Below are 16,692 nucleotides of genomic sequence, written 5' to 3' on the forward strand. Positions count from 1 at the left end.
CAAGATTTTAGAATTTTATTGACAGAATTCGATTCAATAACGGAAAATGGGCTGAAATTCTGAAATAGGATGTTTTTCAATAAAATTCTGAAGTAGGGCCTTCTTGAAAAGTTTTATGAGATAGGGCGTTTTCGAACAGGCTGCCGAGATATATGCTTCTGCACCGCACCATAAAACTAAAATTAAGTATTGTTCATAAATGGAATAAAAAATTGCTTAAGTCTTCTTTAATTTATGCTAAACTGTCGATTTTTCTTACTGTTTTATATTTTTATTAGTTTACGCCGAACGGCGTCGCACATTGGGAGAAATCACGAAAAAAGCTGGCCATATATAATAAAAATTTACCTAGAGGCTTCAAATTTGGAACACGAGCTGCTTTAGTGAATATTAGTATAAGGTGTTAATATAAACAAAATCAACAAATATTGACGGCCACTGTGGTGTAGTGGTAAGCAGTGTGCGCTTCCACTCCGCAGCACCTGGGTTCAAACCCAGGTCAAAGCAACATCGCAAAAAAATAGAAAAAAGGTTTTTTCTTAACAGCGGTCGTCCCTCGCCAGGCAATGGCAAACCTCCGAGTGTATTTCTGCCATGAAAAACAGCTTCTCCGTTCGGAGTCGGCGTAAAACTGTAGGTCCCTCCGCTTCGTGTGACAACATCAAGGCGCACGCCACAAATCGGAGGAGAAGCTCGGCCAAACACTAACATATGTTTTATTATTATTATTATTATTATAAACAAAATCGGCCCGCAAATGCGCCAATATTTGGGAATGTCTAGCAAAGAAACAAAAGGCGATACAACCTTCCACTTAGACTTAAATTAAAGCTAGAACTCTCGACTACTGTCCCTGAAAATACCATCTCCGCATCATGACCCAAAGTCATTTATTGAAGCAAAAAGTGACTTAAAAAATTGTGTTCCAATATTTTTTTATTATTCACTAACTGTTTTTGATAGAGTTTTATGTGCTGCTTACGAATCCGTAAGTATAAAGTTTTCATCTCGTCCACGCTTTGAGGAAATCGAGGTCAAATAGTCAAAAAATCGCGCTTTTTGCAATATGTATTTGAGAAGCTCTAGCAAAGAAAGAATTAAAGCTACAACTATCGAACACTGTCCATGAAAATACCGTCTCTGCATCTTAACCCAAAGGTCACTTATAGTCATTTATTGACCAGCAAAACCTGACTTTAACTAATTTTTTTTTCCAATATTTTTTAATTATTTTTATTCAATAAATGACTATAAGCGACCATCAGGTTAAAATGTAGGGATGGTATTTTCAGGAACAGTAGTCGAGAGTTATAGCTTTAATTTCAGACTCGGTGAAAGTTTTTATGACGTTTTATATAACCAAATCGTTTATATATCCAAATGAAAGTATTAATAAATTAAATAAAACTAATTTGTCATTTATCAAAAGCATCTTACCCATAGGCGCTATATCCATAAGATAGTAGCTTAAAATTTCATTTCAGATATGTATGTGTACTTCTTTAATTGCGCTTTCGAACCATTATGCAAAAAAATCTTTTTATTTAATGCTTGTTCTTTGCCTGAAATAGCTTATTTCACAATAAATTTCACAAATTTCACTTTCAGTTAGTCATTATCAGAACTTTGCAGCATGAGTCATGTGCATGGAACCAAAGCGAGTCTATTTAAAACTCTAAAGGCCGTAAAATCGCTTATAACTAAATGGTGATGCGTCAGCGCATTTGACATTGGACTCACCTGGAAACTCTTGCGGTATAAGCACACCTTTCTTGCGACTTGCTGCAGCAGTCTTGGCATTATGCCCATGAAATATATGGCGTTGTCGTATTAGCCGATAGAGTAGAAATAATTCACCATGATCTTCGCGATTCTCCACATCCGTATTGCTATTACCATTAATTGTTGTGTTTGACTGAGTTGTTGTGGCTGGAGGTGTTGTATTGTGTGGCGTTGAGTGCTGTTTGGAGCCTACTCTATCCGCACTACCGCCACTGCCACCACCACCGCCACCGCCACCGCCACCACCGCTGCTGCTCGTGTTCGTAGCACCCGAGCTGTGCGCATTCACATTACCGCTTGAGGAGGCCGTCGATGAGGACGTGCCGGTGTTAATAGCCACCGTTAGACCACAAGCGCTCACCGACGAATTCGAAACGCTGGCGCTGGTGCCTGTGGTATTCGTCGTGGCTGTGGATGAGCCATTCGAGGAGGACGATTGCAATGTTTCGTCGGAGAATTTCGTTTTATACGAAATTCGTACAACGCGTGGCAACGAGTAGCGATCGAGGAAAATATCCGCTGGCAATGGCTCGTGTTGAGACTGAAAACATTTCAAAGGCAAATTTAATTACGTGTTTGGTAATAGCTATCATTGAATTTCGTCAGCTAGTGACTAACTACTCACCTCATTGCTATATTTGGACGCCTTGCTATCGCCGGTGGAGTAGTCACCACCGCCACACATGCTGTTACCGCCCCCCGTACCCACACCCATGCCATTACCACTGGCACCCAGCCCACAGCCACTGCCACCAATCAAGCTCGCGCCCATACCGCCAGCCGCACAGCCGTATCCGCCAGTGGCACTCATGCGCATGCGCCGTGCCAGACGCTGTTTCATTTCGATTTCATTGCGTCGCGCCAACCGTGCATTCTCGAAGTCCGCCACTGAGAACATATTTGCGCTGGTGTCGTGCGAATTGAAGCGTCGCAGCTTGGGTTTGCGTCCCTCGACGGCTGCGAAATGGCCTAGGGGACCGCCGGAGACAGCTGTATGTAATGTGCAAAGTGTACAAGTAGTTAGTCATCTGCATGCAGTAGCGCACAATAGCGCGAAAAGGAAAATGGAAATAAAAAAAGAAAATGAAGAAAATCGGCTTACTAATTACTTACCGCTTATCGCATTGGGAGGCGTACCAACACCTGTAGGAGCCGGTGACGCATTGCTGCTGTGTTTGCTGCCATTCACAATATTGCCATTTGAATTGCCATTGCTGGCGACTAAGAAGAAGACGGGCGGTGGATTGCCGCTACCGCCGCCACCACAGCTGTTGTGATGCTTGGCGCTCGAGTGCTGCTGTTGCTGGTGGTGCGAGTTGGCTGCCGAAGACGACATGCCATTTGTGTGGTGGCCCCCTGAAAGTAGAGAGAGAAGTGAGGATGTCACATTAATAAATTGCAGCAGAATGAGTAATGCACTTTACAGTTAATTAGACAGAACTAAAGAACAGCAGGGGAGAACAAATTTCAAGTTTTTACTAAAGTTTCCTTAGCTGCGAGTGGCTAGTGACAGTCTGCTGCGGGATTTTGTTTTATTTTATTAAACCGTTGTTAAAGTAAGACTCATTCATTAGCTCATTAAAATATAATGAAAAGAGGTGCAATGAATTTTACTTATGACCAGTCAGTACAGTCACGTAATGATGAGCGGGCTCATCATGTACGACCTGAAATTCATTGAAAACTAATCCTAGCTCAGGGCGTCAAGATTAGTAGCCACAAACAAACCAACCCCTGAAGTTGGGAATTAAAAAGCTTCTCCTTTTTTGAAGTCGGCTAACTAAGAAGTGTTGATTTTTAAAGCTTCGGTGAGGCCACTCCGACTAATTCGATTTAAGGGCTCACAGACGTATATAGCGTCTGTTCGCCATGAGGTGCGACTGCAAGCGGGCATCTGTCTTGGAGCAAGCGGCTCTCGATATAAAGGTGTATTCGGTTGAGGAACCATAATACCGCAGTTCAGGAAATGCAATGGACGCGGCACGGCTGCAATCCGCATGGTTGTGTACGCCCTGACGGAGGAGAAGGGCGATGAGACTAAAGACTATGAACGCTTCCCTCGCCACGGTATTAAATTAATGATTTGCGACTTTAACGTCAGAGTGGGAATAGAAGGACCAAATATGTCCAACAGGCGGAAAATTCAGCATTCATGACAACACCTTCAACAACGGAGAGTGGCTGATGGGATTCGCCGCGTCACGGAACATTGTAGTTAGTTGTTCCAGCAAACAGCATCGAAGCATCCACAAAGCCGCTTGGGTGCTTGCGATCAAAGAACGTAGAGTCAAAGTGGTCATGTTGTGATAGACGGAAGATACATTTTATCGACTCGGATCACTGACTACCTTTTTGCTGCTAAGGTTCGCATGCGCCTCTGAGCAGTGGGATTCCATCTCTCAATCACTTCGTACCGCTGCGGAAGAGTCGGCATTCAAAGCTACCCTGCAGCCAATGGCAATGTGCGCGACACTTGAGTAATACCGTGAGAAAAGAGGGAAGAGAGACTTATTTTCATGAGGAAGAAATCAGATGCAGAAAGGACCATATCAGTGTGGCTTCAGACCTGGTAAGTTCACTATTGACCAGATTTTCTCAGCACGTCAAATCCTGGAGAAAAACATCTGAAACTTAGGGATGTAAAGGCGGATTGACCGTTCGTGTCCGGATACTTTTTGTTAGTAATTTTACGCGTTCCTTTCCCACTTTGTCTCACTGAGAGCGCGACAAAAATGTGCTGAACACTCTTTATTCGAATCAAATTGATTTTGATTTTCTGTCCGAACGACTTGATGATTCGTGTTGCCGCGTTCTCCTTTATATGGATTTGCAGCGAACTGCATGTGGCTACAATATCATCAGCTGTTTGTTTCAGAACAAAATCAAATGTGCCGAACTGAACGGTGAACCGTACTTGAGCTCCCTCTCCGGCAAAATTGTTTTGAGAGCGCCTTTAGCGCAGCATTTTCCAGCTTAGAAAACAGCTGAACAGCTAAAGAGGTTGGTCAAGCACAAAATGAGAACGAGAGAAAGTACCGCATGGCAACACATAAATATTCCAATAAGAAGCATAGATATCACTCCTTTAGCTAATTGCAAAATAAATTTCTGAAATAAAAATTTGCAGAGGAATAGTAAGTAAGGTCAAATTTTAACAACCGTTTACAACCGTTTTGAGAGCCAGCTTCTTTCCTGCTTATTATTTCAATTCTATAGCCAACGTTCTTCTGAAATTCTCAATCGGCATATCTTTCATATCATGTCACTACTTCTGGCTGTCATTTCAATGGAACCGCTTTGAGATATCGCCCAAATACATACATAGGTCGGGTAGAAAACATTGACTACGGAGAAAATTGAGTATCATTATCAAGTCGTTTGCTAAGAACGTACACGAACTATTCCGGATACGTTCTTAAATATTCTTGAAACAGGCTTGTCTTGGACAATATTTGAAAATATCATAAAATTGAGAAGGTCAATTCAAGAATTGTGCCGCGAGTTGTACACGACGAGTTATAACAATTTCAAACTAAACTGCTGTACTAGTTTTTACTCCGAACTTAGAAAAAAATTCGCGTGAAAAAGTTTAACTTCAGAATCGTTATACTTTGGCTCCTAATTAGACTTCAAAGAGCCTAGAGACTTCTACTTTGGCTCAAATTAAACGTCTTGAATAGCACTTGTTGATCGAGGGATATGAAATTGTGTGAAGGGTGCACATGCATTTTTTAAATTAAAATGTTAACGCTTTTTTTTGGAATTTTAAACAGTGGAATCGTGCTTCTCGTCTCAAATTCTATAATATTATTTTAATAAAAGATAAAAATTTGTATCTTTTTTTTATAAATCCGGTGGATTATGCATGTTTTTTTCGAAGAACACTATTTTCGACAAATTTTTTTACGGTCAAGGCGTAATTGTGGCTCAATGGCAATATTTTTCCATGAAAGGGAATAACATTAGCTTTCAAACTCATTCTGTTTCATATAAAAATGCTGCTTCTGTCGAAAGCGCTTCGATTAAGTCGCATGGAGGGTTCACAAAGCGCACTGTACGGCTGTGCATATTTTTTAGTGATGAGTTCGTCGACAAAATTTATTAGAAATGGCCAGCTTTATAATAAAATAAAATGTCTATCAAATTTTGGCGTACACAATTTTTGATTCTTATTTCCCTTCCGCCCTTAACTTGACGAGCTCCATGAATTCTGGCCGCGTGTATTTAGACCGCAATCGAAAAATCAAATTAGACTGCGTAGGCATAATTCATATTGACAAGCGAAATTAGGCCGCGATCCAAAAATGAAACTAGCCTGCGCGGTTTTGATTCGTTTTGAAAAGTGAAATTAAATCGCAATCAAAAAATTAATTGGGAAATGTTCGGTTATTTTTATAGTAGTTTTATGGTGGGGGCAGAATGGAGGGGGTGTGGTATCCAATAGAAAGAGCAACGTCCAAACTTTAAGAAAAGTTGCACTTCATTTCTCTGAGTCCTCTACAGACCCTTGGGTACCCATTTGAAAATGGGGTAAAATACGCATTTTGACACAGAAAATGTAAAGTCGGGTTACGTCATCTACAGTTTTTTTAGCAGAGAACACCACACCGTTGAAGAAACAAGAAGGCTCTCACCCGCTAGGTCTGTTCCAAACCCTGCTCCATATTTTGAGATCAAAGAATATTTAGAGGTTACTCAAAGCGCTCCAAATTTTCCATGTATTTATGTATGTGGAAAAAAAAACAATTTTTCGTAGAAATGGTATAGAATTCTCGAAAAGCAATATTTTCCAATGGGGAAAATCTGTTTATCTTCAAGAGACTTCCAATAATAATACCCAATTGTTTATTTAACTGTTCTATAAACTATACTGTTTCAAGAATTCTATAAATTTCGAAATGAAAAAAGAGAGGTATATATTTCTCGATATAATCATAGGGGCTTTACTTTTTTCACATACGTTTCGGACCACCCTAGTGTACATATATACATCTCCCAAACTACTTCTTGAAATTTCTATAATTTGCATCAATAAATTAATTTACATAGTTAGAACATTTCGATAGAATCGAAAAATGGACATAAATTTGAAGTCGGATTTTAATTTTTTTTTTGATATATTTTCAATAAGGTCTAAAGTTTTTTGTTAAGGTGACTAAGTTAGTGATCGGATTGAAGGTTAAATAAACAATTCACATTTTTTTTTTTTTGTATAGAGCGTGGGACACATTTGTTCACTACAAAAAAATGCTATTTTCTCAAAATAATTTAAACACGTTTATGCATCACATTATCCACTTAGAAACATTCTCGCTTTATTGTCAATGAGCGCGTGTCATGCAAAAAGTTCAACAATTTCATTGCCAGAACGATTAAAATGATTAATTGATTGCAATGAGCATTTCATCATCAGTGGAAATATTTTCTAAATTCTGAAAGTGGTTGTCCCTCGCTAGTAGATACATACAGTGACTCAAACAAATGACCAAGCGTTAATTTTTTTTTTTTATATTCGAAAGCTTTAACCAAAACCATATAAGTCACAGTTTAAAGGTTTATGCAAAATTTAGGAAAATTCAACAAATTTTCATCAAACGGCTTTTTGAGAATGTTTTATTTTGTGATGGATTTTTGCACTTTTTTCCATATAATCATGAATTTCTTGTGAAATAAAATGCGCGAGACCGTTAACAACAAAATTTCAAAAAATCAACGCCAATTTTCGTAAATTGCACTTCTTATATAAAAAAAAATAAAAATTCAAAAGTCTACGGAATTTTTTAGCTGGTTGAAATTTGCACGTCATTAGACTAAAATTGTATGGGCTATAAAACGGCGTAGCCAAATATGATTCAGATTAAAAAGATTGTTGAATTTTCCTAAATTTTGTGTAAAGCTTGAAACTGTGATTTATATGTTATATGGTTAAAGCTTGAACGGTACTTTATAGAAAAATAACAAAAATAAACATTAGCTCCAAAAACATTAGGATATTTAAGAAAAATCAACACATGGTCATTTGTTTGAGTCACTGTGCATACATACATACACATGGACATAAGGTGCTACCTAGTAACAGGCACATGTTTGCAACCAAATGCCTCTTATTCTCTTTCACCATTTCAATTAATTTTATTTTTTTTTTCAATTTTTTTCATTCTTTGTCAACAAATATTTGCACCGATATCTGCTAGGTACTCACCTCCAAGATTTGTTGTCGATGTTGTTGTATTTTTTGTTGCATTACTAGCTGTTGTGTTATCTGTTGTTGCACCAATAGCTGCAGCTGTTGTTGCTGTTGTTGTTGTTCTTGTTGTTAGTGCAACGCTGGCGCCCGTCGCCGTTGCCGTCGTTGTTGTCGTCGTCGCGGACGCTGTTTGCGGTGTTGCCATGTGCGGGCTACTCTTGATAAACCAGTTGGCCAAATGTCGTTGACGTTCGAATTCGATACTACTGCGTTGCATTTCGGATAATTTTATGGAATCAGTCATTTCGCTAGGCAACAATTAAAGCGATACAATGCGAAAAACAGACACAAAGGGGTTTTTTTTGTTCTTTTTTGTTTAAACAGCTGCCGTCGAAGGGGAAGGGCGCGCACGCCTGCGCTACACAAAATGAGCGAAAATCGCAAAATACACGGGTACACTCACTGACACACTTTTTTTTGCTTGTTTTTTTTTTGTTTTGTTTTTTTTTTTTTGTTTGGTGCAGAGCTGCTACCGGAATGTTGTACACGCACGAGACTTTTTGACGGTTGTTATATGTATGTATGTAGTTCGTATACTGTCCGCACTTGGAGATTTTTTGTTAGAATCGCAAAAATTATTAAACTCTTATTATTTTAATTGCTGCTTGAAAATCACATTTTTTTTACAGAATTATTTTATATAAATTTTTATTCACTCTTTTGCTGGCACTCAATTTTTACAGCTTCATTACACTTGCCAACACGTTCTCGCTCAGTTCTATTCTAATTCGCGCACTGTGCTAGCCTGTCAACTGCCGGCCCGTATTTGGCATGATCTATACAGCCCAGAAGCACTACAATTCGATGACGACCTTAACGACGCGCGCAACCCAACTCTCTACGTCGCACCAATCACGTACATATCCACTCGTCGTACGGTGTACTTATTTAGGTGCTTATGTAGGTACTACCGCCCGTCTAACAACCCGTTCCGAATGGCGCGTCGAATGCAACTGCCGGCCAACGTCAACGCCAGCGACGTACGAAGCTCCACTCTGTGCTGTGTTCGTGCTCCAAAAACACCAACAACCACACAGCTCCACGTCGTCGTCGAATGACTGCGTCAGCTGAGCACCACAATGAAATGAACCAACCAATACCTGCCTGCCTGCCCACCGCCGTGGCCACAGTGACTCAGTCAATCCAAGCACGCTTGCTGCTCGTCATCGTCATCATCGACACATTGTACTATTCTATAAAACCACCAACACAACCGGCTCACCGGCCAGTCAGCCAGTCAGTTAGTCAGTCAAACAATCGCTGAGACAGACAGTCGTATGGTTTTAGTTGTTTGATTGTTGCTTGATTGGTGAGCGCTAGCGAGGAGTAAATTCGGTTGAGCAGCAGCAGCGCCGAAACAATGAACCACAATGTAAAGGCAGAGGCCAGCTATATGTAGCAGAGTGTATTGTTTGTTGGCTGGGTTACCTGTAGATATAAAACAAGAACAACAATAATGGTTATAAGCATACAACCATAACTATGTTCGTAAGTGCATATGTACATTAGGGTGGTAAGAAAAAAAACTAAATTAAAATGCTTATCTCTCACCCCGTAGGATTTTACTAAATGAAAAACAAGAATACCCGTATTTTTTTGTTAAAAAAATATATATAAAACTACTTCAAAGCAGATGAAGTTTTTTACTGAAATTTTTGGGGTTTTTTGTGGAAATAAATAAACAGCTAGGCACTATTACTGGAATTCTTTTGAAGAGATACAGTTTTTCGATCGAAAAATATTGATTTTCAAGAATTATATACCATTTTTAAGAAGTGTTTTTTTTTTTACATTTAAAGTGCATGAAGTTTTCATGAGCTTTAAGGTAGCTCTAAATATCTTTTTTTTTAACAAAAAATTACGGGTATTTTTCTATTCCATTTGGAAAAATTCTAGGGGTGAGAGCTTAACATTTAAATTTTATTTTTTTTTTAACCACCCTAATGCACATATATATCGTATAAAAGCAATATGTATGTATATATGAATAAATAATAAAAAGCGTAATATAACAATAGATAGTTTGCTGCGACGCTGGCGATAATGGGCGAGGGTAATGTATGCCTACTGATTGTTGGCAGAGTTCTGTATTGTTCTTGCTGCGTAACAAGGGGGCATTGTAACACGTGAATTTGCGGGGAACATATGTATGTATGTGTATTTGAACAGGTAAGCATATTTGACTACGTTTATTAAGTACCCACAGTTATACGAATGTATGTATGTATGTATATATGTACATATCTATACATCGGTGAAACAGGTATTTTCGAGCTTCAACTGGGTCTTTTTATACCCATTACGTGCAAGTCTTGGGAAAAACTAAAAATATTTGGATAACATCGTCCAAAACAAAACTTCGCTATATCCAGCAGATGACGTAGTTAGAATGTTTTTGTTTTTTGTTTTACATCTTAGTGAGGTAGTTTTGTATGTGATTTTATGACGATGAAGCGGTATTATAAATTTTATTCGGTGTCGGTTGTATTCGGCCTAAAAATATTCTGGAGTGGCATAACTGGTTGTTATACCATTGCGACTAAGTTATAGCACGAAACGTAGCGTGCCGAGAACGAAGTTTCGCAGCCGGCAGACACTGATCCCGGAGAGCTCCTCCGGACTCCGATTCCACGTCGTCGTCCTCCATTAGCTGCGACAAAAGGAATCCGAAAAGGTATTTAATCTCCCGAAATGGGAGTGGCCAGTCAGAAGACCTACCAGAATCGAGAGATCCGGCTCCGTACCCTTACGAGATTCTCCGTCTCCAGTCCAACCCCGGCCAGAATGAACTCGCAGTAGCGTAAGCCTTGGTTTTCCTCCACCGTTGGCTGCGCTGACCCCAGGCCCCTCAATCCAATCGAAGTCCACAAGTAGTCAAGGGAGCTCCCACTGTCTCTTCTCTTGGCGATAACACCTCGATGATGCCGCCCCTGGCCAGCTCATAAGTCGCACAGTTTCAAGCGATATCGATATCGTCCGGCACCCGCACAAGTTTTACGCGGTTATAAACCGACGTAATCGAAACTGAGTTAAGGCATTTTTACGAAATTTTGTCGGTTTTTGTAAGTATTTGTAGTTATAAGAGGAGGACAGCATAGACCCACAAATTTACATAGCTAAAGTCCGTCTGCCTGTCTTTTCGTATGTTTGCCTCAATTTTAGAGAAATCCGACTGACATTGGTTATCTACTTAGGCGTATTTTCTTAAAATATTTTAACAATTTATTGCAACCGCCAAGATCGAGCGAACGCAGCATATGTATGTATGTACATTAGAGTGGTCGAAAAAAAATAAATTCGGAATTTTAATTCCGCCAAACCCTAGGATTGTTCTATACCGAAAAAATGTATCCCTACTTTTTATTTTGAAATAAGTAAATATTTAGGGAGTGCTCAAAGCACCCAAAGCTTTTCATGTATTTTATATGGGGAAAAACAAATTTTCGTAGAAATGGTAAAAAATTCTTGAAAATCGATATTTTTCGATCGCAAAACTGTAGTTCTCCCCAGAAGACTTCCAGTATTAATACCCAATTGTTTATTTAACTATTTTTTAATATGTATTAAATATTTTTTATTGGTCTCCCCATTGCATTTTCCGGGGCGGTTGGCCGACCTATAAAATATAGTTAACATGAAAAAATGGTTAAAGGAACAATTGGCTATTGGGGATCTCCTGAATAGGAACCGAGTTTTCCGATCTAAAAATATTGATTTACAAGAATTTCACACTACATATTTCTACGAAAAGTTGTTTTTCCCCCATATCAAATACCTGAAAAGCTTTGAGCGCTTTGAGCACTTACAAATTTTTTTTATTCCAAAATAAAAAATAGGGGTATATTTTTTCGGTATAGAACAATCCTACCTACAATCCGCCACCCCCGGCATTAAATTTCCGACTTTACTTTTTCACATGCAATTTTGGACAACCCTAATGTACATATGCAGGGCACAATAGACCTACTGGTCGCAGTGCTTCGTTTATATTATATATCAATCTATCTATTTATAGCTTCCAAGCAACTTCTGATCAAATAAGTATGGGCTTTTTCTAAGCCTTAGACAGTTTTTCGGACGCTTTGATTTTCAGATACCGAAACAGAATCAATTTCATCAGTATCAGTATGAAAAAATTGATCGATTAAAAATGAAGATGACCATTGATTATCTCTAAGATTTGAGGGTTTTAACTTTTTATCCAAAATATAGAACTTGTCAAGGCTGTGCGCCTGGTTTTTCAGTTTAGACTCTTTGTCAGCCTTTTTTCCCACCGTCCCAACCAAATAGTCTTTTCGAGTCTTCCTTATTTATGGTACCTGTCATACAAATAATGTCTTAATCTGCAATTAATATTGCTGGCCTAAAATAATTTTCGTACCAAGAAATTTGAGACGTTAAAAAATAATCTATTAGTCAGAAGACTTACCTATTTCTACTTTGTTAAAATAGCGGCAAAGGTTCAAAGTGGTAATGAGGAAAGTAAGAATTTACACTAATAAACTTTATATTCACATCTTTGTGGTGCTTCTTCAGGTTCATTTTTGACAATATAATGGCCTTGCGGCGAGCTGCAGTTTTCTGAATTTAGTTTACGAAGCAAGTCTTAGCAGAATAAATTGCTCATTTTCGATTTTCACATTTGAAAAAGTTATGCAATTTAAAAATTAAAGGCCATCCCAGAATTTTGCGCTCCCAAAATTGGCTCCCAAGGGAAAGCTTTAATTTTGTACCAACCATAAAAAAAATTTTATAGGGCGCTTTTAAAAGCTTTCGCATGCATGGCTATGAAGCGCCCAACTCTGATCTGGTAGAAGGAGGCTCTAAACTTTGATGAATAGAGGGAGCTTTTACCCAGTGCGCGAATTTATAAGTTGTGTATTATAATAAGGTGAGCTTTTAGTTACGACTGAATCGTATTCCGCGGGAGAATATTTATAAAAGCTTTTTTAAGCTTAATATGAGGGTAGCGCCCATGGAGAGCTTTCTTAAAATGGCGAGCGTTTTTAACATGACTGATTTTATCCAGTCATGGGCATATGTAAAGAGCTTCTAACAGGTGAATATTCCATTTAAAATGTTCACATTTATGTATGTAAAGCAGTGATGGACACCGCCTTGCCCGCGGGCAAAGCTCTTTTAAGCTCTCTATACATTTTGTATAGGCGCGTGCAGAGTAAAAGCTCTCACTGCCCATCGCTGATGTAAAGCCATGAGAGCAAAGCGCTTCCCATCACCGATTTGAACCGTTTCCCAGAGAATAAGACTTTTTTGTGTATTATAAAAGAATAATAGTATAAAAACATAGTATATAATTTATGTACGTATACTATTTATTGAACTAAAAAAGCTTAACAAACCCGCTGCCAAAACAATTATAAACTTACCAACTACGCTAATTGATTTCTGGGTATGCACTTCAACCAATCATTCGATTATGAAATACCAGAAAGGTTTGTTGAAATTATAAATGGATGAGGTGATAAGCTTTTCAATTATACATACCCATGTATATGTATGTGTATGAATGATACCCAATGAAATAAATAAACATTACCTCGCAGGTGGGATTGCGATAAGAGGGAAAACGCTGGCTATCACTAAGCAATACTTCTTTGGCGGATACTTTGTTTTTGATGATTATTTGTTTAGCACATTCAGGAAGTGATAAAAGTACATACATATGCACATAACTACGTTTTTTTTTATATTCTAAACCAAAAATCAATTGAAAAACCTAAACAAGGGGAAGCTGAAATGAATGAATATCCCATTGTTCCGCTTATCTCCAATAGCACTCACTCACTTAGACAGACGTTTTATTTTAATTAAATGGCGGATTATATTTCAATGTTTTTGATCTTTAAAGAATAAAGAGATAATTTTGAATGCCAAAATTTGGATGCATTGAATTTACCAGGTACCTACAAACATAATCACTACATATTAAAGCAATTTTTAGCAGTTTTTGATTTTGTTTTGCATCATTTGTGATATATGTACATATATACATATATATCTATAGCTACAAACATACATGCCACATGAATTTTTAGAAATGTAACCTTCAGCTGCATACGGCGAAAAATTAAAATTAAATATTTCTGGAGCTAACTGCACTACAATACTTTAAAGATCAAAATATTAATTGAACAAAATCTATATAAAGAAATGTTTGCAATATATATTTGATTTCTACGAATCGGCAAAGCAGGAAACAAAATTAATACGCTGAAGTAGATAGATAAGCAAAACATTGAAATAAGTATAATCAAAATAATAATAATAATTCATATCTATAGAGGAATCGCAAAAATATAAGCACGTTTAATCCGCACCTCCACCCACTGTTTCTATACTTCCATGTATACATACATACATAGGTATAAGCAAATATCTATATGTACATATGTACATATATTACATAGGTCGGTTCTTTGATGATTTGCGATAACCTCTATGTGGCTGGCACTGTGCGCTGTCGAGCGTCAGCTGCTAAAGTGTGATAATCACAAGCGATCGTCGTCACTGTCGCATGGGCTGTCACTGTCACCGTCGCCGCTTTGGCTGTTGCTGCTGTTGGTGAAGGTGCTGGCGATGGCAGCGATGGCAGCGTTGGCGGAGAAGGTGGCAGTGGGTGGGGGTGCCCCACTTCAACAAAATACCCCCTTCAGCAAGCAACAGCTTGTGCCGTAGATGATTGAAATGTGTTTATATGTAAGTATCTAAATATGTATATGTACACATAAATGTATGCATGTATGTGGATTAGCGTAATCCAAAATAAAAGTAAAGTCAGAATTTGAGTGCTCTCACCCCTATGATTGTGCTATACCGAAAAACCCTCTGTTTTTTAATTTTGAAATAAAAAATATTTAGAGATCGCGCGAAGCGCTCAAAGTCTTAAATGTATTTTATATGGGGGAAAAACAAAAACAATTTTTCGAAGAAATGGTATAGGCTCCGTGAAAATTAATATTGTTCGATTGAAAAAACTCCCTTCAGGAGACTTTCAATTATAATAATAAATAATTTATGTAACCATTTTTTAATATTCATTTTTTTTATGCATTGTTGGGGATTTTGGCTTGTCAAAATTTTTTGGACGTCTTATAAACAGTTTGTTTTAGATAAAAATCGATATCTGGGGAATAATGGATTTCAAAAATTTTTTCACTCATATGTTGCCACGTCAAGAACAGTAAAATTATCGATTTTCATTTTTATAAATTTTTTATTAAAATGTTTTCGAAATTAAATTTTTCAGAAACCATACATGTATATTTTTCTTTCGAAATGTTTACAAGAAAATCGTCACTTCGAGCTACAATCGAGCAGAATCCCTAGTAGCAAAATTTTTTTCGGAGATATGACTTTTTTGTTTAGTAATAGTACTTTTTTTGAGGTACATAATATGTACAATGTATTATAATGTAATGTAAATTGGTGCACATAAACGTCGTACACCTACGTTGTACTCTGTACCTCAAAAATGTATTTTAACTAGGAAAATCATACCTCCGAAAAAAAAATTAGCTACTAAATGGGGATTCAGCTCGATTTTAGTTCAAAGTGCTTATTTTCCTGTGAAAGAGTATAAAAGAACAAAAAAATATATATTTTTTGCAAACTATAATTTCGAAAAAATTTTCATAAAAATAAACAAAAAAATTATAACAATGAATATCGAAAATTTTTTATTTTTTTTTAAAACAAATACCCATATATCGATTTTTATTCAAAAAATAACTTATATTTAAGTAGGCCAACAAATTTATTCCAGCAAAAAAAAAATAAAAATTCAGATTCATCGAAATTAAAAGTCATTCCTGTACCTGACCGCTTGTCTTGAAATGGTGAGCGTGAGGGTGGTGAAAGCATTCAAATTCGGAATTAACTTTTTTCACATGCATTGTTGGACCACCCTAATGTCCATATACATATGTATATGCATTGTGAATACTTTAAGTACATAAAGTCGAGTACGTTTAAATGCAAAGAGTGTACATTTGCTAGCGAATACTTAGAACTATATATAAAATGTACGTACAAACATACATCCATATTTCTACATACATAGCTTCTAAGTCAATAATTATTCTTTGTGTTGCCACTTGTAGTTTTTTTTCATCTATTTGTAGTTGTTTTTCGTTTTTTTTTTCAGCCAACAAATTTCGCCCGCACCAACCCTTTCTCAACGTTCAATCGCAACTTTTTCAAATTTTATGAAATGTTTATACAAGTATCCACATATTAAATACATACATATATATCTGTACGTGCATATGTATGTATGCACATATGTATGTATGTTTGCATGTACGTTAAGTTGACGTGATTTTTATGATTTGTTTGAGAATTTTCACTTTATGTGATTTTTTAATTAAAATTGTACATACGAGTGACTTTCGAGAAAAGTATAAGGGGGCGGTTGCGGTTATTAAGTGTAAGGAATACAAATTTAATAAGATAATAACGGAATTGTTTTTAATTTCGAGTACTTAGTTGAATATATTTTTCTTATAAAATTTTGTTTGCTATGCAATAGAAAGTTCGTGGCTCTTTAGAATATAAATAAGTAGGTACACGCATATCTAAGCAGTCTTTCAGCAACTATGTATATTTTACTGTCCACCCCACCATTTATCTTTGGATCAAGGCAA

At 37.3% G+C, this 16,692-nt stretch overlaps 1 protein-coding gene across 6 annotated transcripts in view; it reads right to left on the minus strand.

Moving 5' to 3' along the window:
• The window catches only part of LOC118735860, a 548,047-nt gene that overhangs the window by 23,750 nt on the left and 507,605 nt on the right, over positions 1-16,692 (minus strand). For 5 of the 6 annotated variants that reach the window (XR_004992653.1, XR_004992652.1, XM_036465840.1 and 2 more), the window contains 4 exons: positions 7,985-9,457; positions 2,896-3,138; positions 2,408-2,772; positions 1,741-2,323 (listed from right to left, as the gene is read on the minus strand). Coding sequence is in view for 4 of the 6 variants with exons in the window: in XM_036465840.1 (XP_036321733.1) it covers positions 1,741-2,323; positions 2,408-2,772; positions 2,896-3,138; positions 7,985-8,273 (1,480 nt within the window). In the remaining 2 variants the exon portion in view is untranslated. The remainder of the gene's footprint in view (positions 1-1,740; positions 2,324-2,407; positions 2,773-2,895; positions 3,139-7,984; positions 9,458-16,692) is intronic. The other variant, XM_036465842.1, reaches the window with a different exon arrangement.

Source organism: Rhagoletis pomonella, unplaced genomic scaffold, assembly GCF_013731165.1.
Source record: "Rhagoletis pomonella isolate Grant_MI unplaced genomic scaffold, Rhpom_1.0 Rhpom_scaffold_00003, whole genome shotgun sequence".
Lineage (NCBI taxonomy): Eukaryota > Metazoa > Arthropoda > Insecta > Diptera > Tephritidae > Rhagoletis > Rhagoletis pomonella.